The sequence below is a fragment of the Typopeltis vanoorti genome, chromosome 1 (genome assembly GCF_054136105.1).
Source record: "Typopeltis vanoorti isolate ZY-2024b chromosome 1, IOZ_Tvanoo_1.0, whole genome shotgun sequence".
Classification (NCBI taxonomy): Eukaryota; Metazoa; Arthropoda; class Arachnida; order Uropygi; family Thelyphonidae; genus Typopeltis; species Typopeltis vanoorti.
In genome coordinates, this window is record NC_143549.1 from 77,634,085 (window position 1) to 77,643,210 (window position 9,126).

Here is a 9,126-nt window from a genome sequence, read left to right on the forward strand (position 1 = left end):
AATTGGAAATGAAAAATGCATATATATGCATTTTTCATTTCCAGACCAGCTGCAGTCCTCACCAAAATGTCAACAAAAATATAGATTAATTTTAACTGAAAATATCTTTTCAAATATAAAATCCTGTTTTAAATTATTAGCACCAAACATTTGCAAAGGAAACATGACTGGATTTTGTGAATAGTACGAAATATTTATTTTTGGAAAATGAATGTTTTTCCTGACTTATTTTCATTTGTTGCAATGTAAGATAAGTCTTGAAGAAATCTATACGAAGAAGAAGAGCACTGTCTGAAATAACGATTAAAAAATTTTAAAAAAAGCACATGAGAAAGAAGAAGAATGAATATTTCATATACATTATATGGTCATAACTAGTCAGAAATTGTACATTTTGGTGTGCATGTAATATTTAAATCTTCAATATTTTTTAATTCGTGTTTGCCATGACAATGTTTAAATTGAAGTAAAATTCATTGATAAAATCACATTGAAAGTCTTAGTGAGTAAGCTTAAAAAATAACTTTCTGAACATACATTATATTTAATTTAAAAATACTGCCAGATGAAAAGTTTCCCAAATACTGGAACTTGAACCAGTATTTAAAGAACTTCTTATGCTTCTGTCTCCATACTGCTGCTGTGCACATTTACATACAACACAGATCTATAAATTCATATATCTATATGAGTCAATATTTTAATATTTTCCTCTTTTTTTTTATTTTTCTATTTTTTTTTTTTTTATTATATATCAAAGTACTATAATTATGGTGTTATCTTAGAAAAAAATTGGATCTAATCCTCATGAATAAAAAAAAAAAAAAATCACTAGTTGTATAGATAAAACTTTTTGTGCTTAATTATGTCTGATTTTTCCCCCTTTAGCGAATTTTCTTATGGGATTTTCTTGAACTTCGTGATGACCATATTTTGTTTCAAATGGAGCTAGATGAAATGCTTGATCTCTTCTCAGATACAGATGATGAGTCAGACTGGAGTGATCTGGAATTCTTCATAGATTGATATGGCTTTAAATGTTTGGGGCATTAAGAACCCGATGACCAGTCATATCAACTCCTGAGCGGGTCGAGTCAAGTTCCAATTTGATACTTTTATTGAAAACATAAAGCAACCCACCAAGCCCAGAGCATGTTGCAGCCAGCCACCAACCAGTGTGATAACCTGTAGCACTGAAGTATATTGCTTTATCAGCCTTGATATATATATGTGTAGACCAAGTGGCCAGTCATAAAGTAGTGACCTGCCAGTGAAGGCTCAGAAAATACCTAATCATTTTTTCCATTGTAAAAAAAAAAAAAAAAAAAAAAAAAAAAAAAAATCAGTCTTTTCCTGTTTATTGTGAAAAACCTGGTTTAAACATCTTCTGGTAGAACAATAATATAGGAAAGATAGATATAAGTGTATAAAGTATTCCTGCATGCTAAAGTGTAATAAAGATGTTAACTAAACATGCAAACTTTTAGTGTTTCAAAAAAAAATAGCATACTACTTAGTTATACAGGAGTGGCAGGTTTAATCTATGCATCACTGATATAGAAAATAAAGTAATCTTTAACAGTAATGTGGGACATCTACTTTGCACGCATCTTTAATTTGTACTGTTAAGATTCTTTTGCCTTGATGCAAGTGGCTAACCTGAAGCAGTGCAATTTTTAAAATAAAAGTTTAATTTTTTTTGTTAATGTTACATTTTACTCTTAAAGGCACCACTTTCTTGTACTGCATGTTGCATCTTAATAGAAGAGAAAAAGTTAAAAAGACACTGAACATAGTTTCTACTTCTGCTGTTATTTCTTACCTTGGAATGTTTCAAAGCATCAAAAAAAAGGTGTTTGGTATGTGTGTGTGTGCATGTGCTTTACTGATATAGAACTGTTGTTGTTGTTGTTGTTTTTCTATTTATTTATTTTTATTTTTTTTTTTCAAAATTATATAATTATATTTAGTTTCATTGCTTCTGTGGCCTTTATGAGGATATAGGATTGTGCTGTGCTGTGCTACACTTTCATTTTGCAGTATGTGTCTAGTTCAGTGTCAGAAACATATATTTTCAATAGTTAGTCTATACTCAAATGCTTCTCCTGTATATTACTTATGGCATTTATATATTAAATAGCATCAAATATACGAATTACTTATATTAAAAAAATGTTAGAAAGTAATGGATTTAGTAAAGCTTTGACATTTGTGAGAAACACAATTTTATCCTTATTAATGAGCATGATTTGATTCTTAAATCAGCACTTGTATATCTAGTTGTTGTGACGATCATAGAAATAATTGCTTAGTTTACTAGTGTTTTAGCATGTATATTATCACAGTATCAGTAATTAGTAGTATCATGATTATTTTTGTATAATTTTCTAGTAGACTAAAAAGTTATTTCTAGGATCATTTTTTTCATATAATGCAAATTTGTGTAAATATGCTTTTAAATGCTGATAGGAGAAAGATGTTTTCTATATATTTAATGTCACAGGTTCTTTGTGGCACTTTTATTTCTTGCTATTTTACTATGTGAATGTAATGTAAACAAAAACTGGAACCTGAATTATAAAATTTTCTCTTCCAGTAGTGCCTATATTTGTATATGTTCAAAAAGAGTATTAAGGATTGTTTTTTTTTAAGAAATTCCTCTGGCAACTTTTTTGGAGAGAATAAAATAAAATACACACACACACACATTGTTGTAAATTTTATCATTAGTAAAAAAAAAAAAAAAAAAAAAAGGGAAAAAAAGAACATTGTTTTAATTTGATCTTAGTAAAATATTTGTTTTTCATCTTCAAAACATTGTTTTAAGTCTGTAAGCAGGGAAGAGACTAAAATATTTTTATTGCATTATTTATTTTTATGCATTAACATGTATATAAAATGAGCTATGTAAATTATACAAAAATGGTATCACTGAGTTCAATTCTCATCGATCTCTTAATTGTTTTTTCTTGATTTTAGTTGCAAAATTTTCCCTGTTCTTGTCTTTTTTTTATATATATATATATATATATATATATCAAGTTGTTTAGTTTATATATCTTCATATACATTACTGTAAATTGTGAATATGTGAAATGTTAATTTCGGCATAAAATGCAGTAAAGCCTTTTACTATTTGTTTGTACATGCTGTGAATCAGGAAACTATTGATGGAGTAGTGAAAGTTTTTTAATGTCTGTCTGTTTTAGCAAAGGTAACAATGCATTCCAAATAATTGCTTGACAGATGCTAACCTCAGAGTACCAATCTTGAAACTGTATTTAAAATTAAAACAAAAAAAAATTACCACTAAAAGTTTACTATTTATCGACTGTTTTTGGAAGTGACTGGTGTGGTGCACTTTAGATAATGTATTGCACATTGCAGTGTTTTTACTAGAAAACACAACTCTTTAAAAAAAATATATATAGAAATCACATTTTGTCAGCTCCTCTCTTGTATATAGTGTGCTGTATGTATCAATCTGATGCTTCCATCTTTAACTGTGGTACCCTACAGCCATGTAATAATAGCATTGTTAAGAAGATAGCTTTGATATAATCTCAGGTGGTCATTCTTTGAAAGTGCTTCAAGCAGTTTCAGTGTGATTTATTGTTCCAGTGACTGCACATTCATTATCTCCAGAATGTTGGTGTTGTTGCCTTGGGGCCATTTGCATCCGTGTTGTGGGAATATTTACCATGTTGAGTCTAGCTCAACTAACTTTCGCCATTTGTACATTCAGAATTCCTTAGTTTGTACTAAGACATTTTAAACAATCTAAGTCAAAAAAAAAAAAAAAAAAAGCAATAAAAGGAGTTCAGTTTCACTTGATGTTTGCTATGCTTATTTAGTATATACATTATTTACTTTTTTGTATATATATGTATATAACACACTTTTTTTGTAGATTTAATGCTTGATTTTTTAAATCAACTTTTTGTTTGTTTATAAACAACAGCAGTTCTTCGTGGATTTTGCCTAGAATAGCATCATGCCTATTACACATTTATTTGGACTTTTCAGTGGTTTGCTGTAAAATTTTCTGTGGACAATTTTCAAAATTTACTCATAATTCACAACTGTCTTTGGATTAGGATAAGGTGTTAGCTGAATTTTTCGTTATTGAGCCACTACATTAAAAAATGTTAGTGAATACGGATAAGATTTGTTTTTATTTGAAATGTTGAATTTTATCAAGAAACAGTCCAATCACCATAATGCACAGTTAGGGTTTCAGTGTATTTGTATTCAGTGCAAAGTTTTTTAGATAATACGCTGCTCAAAACAGTTAGGGGATATTTTAGTTTCTGTCGGATAATTATAAATTTCTGCAAATAATTATAACTAATGGGTACTTTATACATGAATAAATATTTCTTACTTATGGGTAGGATGTAATTCATGAGATATTGTTTAAATAAACAATATTTGTAAATTATTTTTATAACTTTATAATTTACAAGAAAACCAAAATATCCCCTAATTGTTTTGAGTAGTATACCATCATATTAAGAATTCATTTAGATTAATACCCATGGAGTTTCAGAACTTATTGGAAGTCCATTTCCTCTCATGTTTCTTAAATTTGTCATCACTACACATCACTTAATCAATATATTTCACTCAATTTTTTTTTTAAATCAATCTATTCCTAACTCCCTTGCTGGCTGTATTCTTGCTCGGCTTCCAGAGACGATTGATTCTCCCCTATTCTTGTTTTACCTTCAACCATGTATCAAGAAATCTCTCATGCCAATCCATTGAGATTTCTTTAACTTATGTTCCTTTATGGTATCTTGCTGTGTCCTGTGACTTTTTCAGTAGAATTTTATTTGTGAAGTGTCTTGATGCCGAATATCTTAAATGTAATTCAAACCTGATTTCAAGTTATATGCATATATATGTGTATATATATATGTATATATATATATATATATATGTGTGTGTGTGTGTGTGTGTGTATCAGTGGTGTCATGTGTCCATTTTGGTTGGGTGTGCTGTCATGTAGCTTATGCTACAACCGTACTACAAAATTCACATCACTCTGACTTATGAAAGTTTTAAGAGTGCATAGTGCATCACCTCATCTTAATTGATCCAGTGTAATTAACTGTAGGATAACTTTTTGAATACTTTAATTTTAACCAAATCTGCTTCGAGTGGGAGACAATGTGTTTTAAGATATGGTAGAAAACAATAATGAACAAGAATGTTATATTTGATTGATATATTTGAATTACTCTAATTTGTAATTTAGACAAGAAGGACCAGATTTATCTCCTTCAACTACAATCATACAAATCTGCAAAAACTGGCAGCAAACGGAACATTTAGTAGATTGTCAACAGTTTCCAATTGTAAATATGGGCAAAAATTATATATGATACACTTTTCTATACTGGTGTCCTAAACACATCAGTTCACACTTCAAGCGTGCAAAACAGATGAAACTCAGAAAATCAAAACATCAATTCATTACAAATAACGATGTTCACTTGGATTGGTTAACACAATAACCAATCACAGCCATGATTTCTGACTGTTATTGTCTCAGTGCTAAGTATTTGACCTGCTGCATCATCTGTATGTCTGTTCAAAGGGCTGAAAGATGTCTTCTGACTGCACACCTGGGCTATTAATGCAAATGTGATGCAGTATTTACGTGATGAAAGTGCCATCTTTGTTAAACATTAGTTTGTGTTTATTTTTAGGAATCATGTGAAACAGGAACAGTTAGGGGAGTCTTTAACAGGAAGAAATGCACAAATATAATATTGGTAATGTTGCTATTCTGTGGCTGTGCACTACACAACTAGACCAACCTGAATATATGCCCCTGATATATATATTTCTCATATGAATCTCTTTGCTTTACAAAAGTTGCATGTTTTCTGCATCAATAACTGCATTACAAACAGCTGTTATATGTATTTTCTAGAACTGAATATTTGAAAGAGGATGTTAGGACAAATGTGTTTAGTGCTACAATAACTCTGTTTCGTTTGCATGCATGTAGCATAGTCTTTGGGAGGGGAGTATTTTTATGAAGTATCATTCCATTGCTGGCCTGGTTGGCCAAGGTTAGTGTATTCGCTCTCCAGCCAAAAGACTGTGGGTTCAAATCCTGCCATGGGCATGGATATTTGTGATTGTCTGTGAAAACACTAGTGATGGTCGCTGGTAGATGATGAAGGTAGTTGGAGACGGTGCATTGTAGAGTAGGTGCCCTCCCTTGATGAGTCTTTGGACTCCCTGGAGGTGTCACGTAGTAATAATAATAATTGCAGTAATTGTTGTAATTAGAAAAATATAGTACAAAGACTAAAATTTCTCTGTACTGTATTTAATAATACAATAAAACTACTTGTGTTTCTTGCTTCTGCAGTATAGCATCTGTTTAGGTTGGAATGTTCTCCACAGTATATAGATAGGAATATTTTTATTCCAGTCTGGAAACAACATAGTAAAAATGATTCTCTTTCTGAATAAAAATAAATACTTCTATGTATTATAAGAAGTGGCTGATCTACAACAAAATACTAGCATATGCAAGATCTATTATTGATAAGACAGACTAGCCCATCTCTATAACTCTTTACTGAGTTGAAAGGAGACTCAAGTCTAGTTGGTGACTAGACTTGAATTTAAGTATCTTTAGCCAGCCTAGCACAGAAGATGGAAACTTCACTTCCACTGAACGATACAGGCATGACGATTATAGTTATTGCTGTTATGAAATAACATTCATAAATATATCAAAAAAGAAAGTGGACCAAATGTTTTTTTTTATTATTATTATTGATATCAGTAGTATTCAAAATAAGAGGAACAAAATTGTTACATTGATCGAAATTATTCATCTCAAAATTGTTGAAATAAACACCATGGTTAGATAAGGATGATATCCTGGCAGGAATAGAGATGGATGGATATATTTTTTGTCAATGCAAACAGGGAAGAAAGGATGAATACTGTTGATTGTAGCAGATGAGGTGTGCCCATGTAAGGTAAATTTGCAAGGTGCAATTAGTGGCAGCAGTTCTGAGGCAGTATGGTGTGAGATAGAGGTGAACATGATGAAATTTTTAGTCGAGTTGATATAGAGCTGTTAATGTAGAGAGTTGTGAGAAGGGAATATGTAGGCAAATTAACCTGGTTAACAAGAAAAGAGTGATCATTATGGATTACTTTAATTACAGTAATATAGATCGGAACGAAAAGACTGCATCTATGGCAAAGGATGAATTTCTGGAGTTTTGAGAATCACCTTGGCAGTACATAAGGATCATGGTATTGCATTTGATTATCTTATCAGAGGATGTTATTACTTGGGGGGGGGGGGGTCAAATCTTTCACCAGCCAGTGAGAATAAATAGGTGATTACTTGCAGGGTAACCAGCCATTAGAGGACTTCCGTTAGAAAGGGAACGTGGAACTACTATAAGGCTGGCAATTATTAGCTCAGGAGGCAGCTTGCAACAGTAACATGGAGGAACTCGATTGGATATACACTGATTGGGTCTAATTGAAGAACTGTATGGTGGAGGCAATAGCAGAGTATTCCAGGGTCAAGAGGATAAATAGAGCACGTGTGAAATGGATGAATAAAGGGGTAAGGCATATAATCTGGAAGAAGGTATTATGAAAGGCACACAATATGAGCAGTAACAACCACTTGCATGAGGGGTAACAAAAGTAGCAGTTAAGTAATGACGCTAAAAAAAAATCCCAGCGAGTTTTTTTTTTATATATATACGTGGCCAATAGAAAGAATAATAATTATGGGAAGATGACACTTATTATCGAAAATGGAGGATAATAATCGGTGCAGAGGATACAGTTGAGGTATTTAATGAGTAATTTGTAAAGGTATTCTTGTGAACGTGATATGAGAAACTTCAATGCAGTGATAAGGAAGAGGAGAGGAGGAACTGTTAGTAAGCAACCAGAGGATATATGAGGGACTGGATAAACCTGATGTTAACAAGGCAATAGGACTTAACATTTTGTCACGTATATTAAGGGAATGTTACAGGGAATTAAAAACAGCTTTCGCATATATTGAGTCTTGCACTGGACTAAGTTCCAAAGAGGGCAAAACTTGTTCCACTTCATAAGCAATAAGACTTGGAATTATAGGCCACTCTATGTCTGGAGTTGTGCTAGAGAGAGAGAGATTAATTAGGACAAAGATTCAGAATTGGGTTGACAATGGCAAAATACTCATTGATGGTCAACGTGTTTGTTGAAGGAAGATCGTTTTTTAGCAATATGCTTGCTTATAAAGGTTGACAAATGCATTGGATAAGACGGATGCATACACAGTGGTATATTTAGATTGTGCAAATGCTGTGAATAAGTTGCCACATGACAAGCTGGTGTTTAAATTGGAACAGATGGGGCTTGATTGGATATTTGTCTCATAGATAGATATCAGCATGTTATCTATGGAAGACCAATATCGCAGAAGAGGAAATTCACTAGTACTCCAACAGTTCATTCTAGGACCATTATTACTGTTCAATTTGTATGTTAATGATATTAGGAGGAGCCTCCATAGCTCAGTTGTCATAGAAGAAGCTGTTTTGTAAGAATGAGCTGGGTTCGATTCCTGTCCATGACATGAACTTTTATCTGGTTTTCTTTCGACTAAAGGCGAGTTAACTAGTCTCATATGGTAGTGGAGAGTTTTTCTCCCGGTAACTCAGATTTTTTATCCCTCAAAACAGGCAAACTGGTCCCATGAACACACTTCTGTAGTCATAAATACTTATGGCAAGGAAGGCAACGGGAAACCACCTTGCTTCATAATCACTTCCGTAGTAATTAGCTGCAACCTTCTCAATAGAGAGGAGATCACAGGATTAGGAGAGGTCTGAATGGTAATATGCAGTTGTTTACAGGCAATACATGAGGAGTAGAGTGGATGCTGTGGTTTTGCAACAGGACTTGAATGCACTGACTGAATAGACAAGTGAATGGGATTTCTGTTCAATGTTGCATAGTGTAAGGTTTGAAAATTGGGAAGCAAAAATAGGATGTAGAATACACAATGAATACTCATCTCTACCTCAAGGTATCTTGGAAAAGGTGAGATGAGAGATCTGGGAGTGATTGTGTAAC

At 32.3% G+C, this 9,126-nt stretch overlaps 1 protein-coding gene across 4 annotated transcripts in view; it reads left to right on the forward strand.

The window, feature by feature from the left end:
• LOC150110112 (putative E3 ubiquitin-protein ligase makorin-1) overlaps window positions 1–3,829 on the forward strand; it is a 287,948-nt gene extending 284,119 nt beyond the window's left edge. For all 4 annotated transcript variants that reach the window (XM_090391472.1, XM_090391481.1, XM_090391489.1 and 1 more), the window contains one exon: window positions 889–3,829. In XM_090391472.1, coding sequence (XP_090247598.1) covers window positions 889–1,026 — 138 coding nt within the window. In that variant the 3' untranslated portion in view covers window positions 1,027–3,829. The remainder of the gene's footprint in view (window positions 1–888) is intronic.
• The last annotated feature ends 5,297 nt before the right edge of the window (window positions 3,830–9,126 follow it).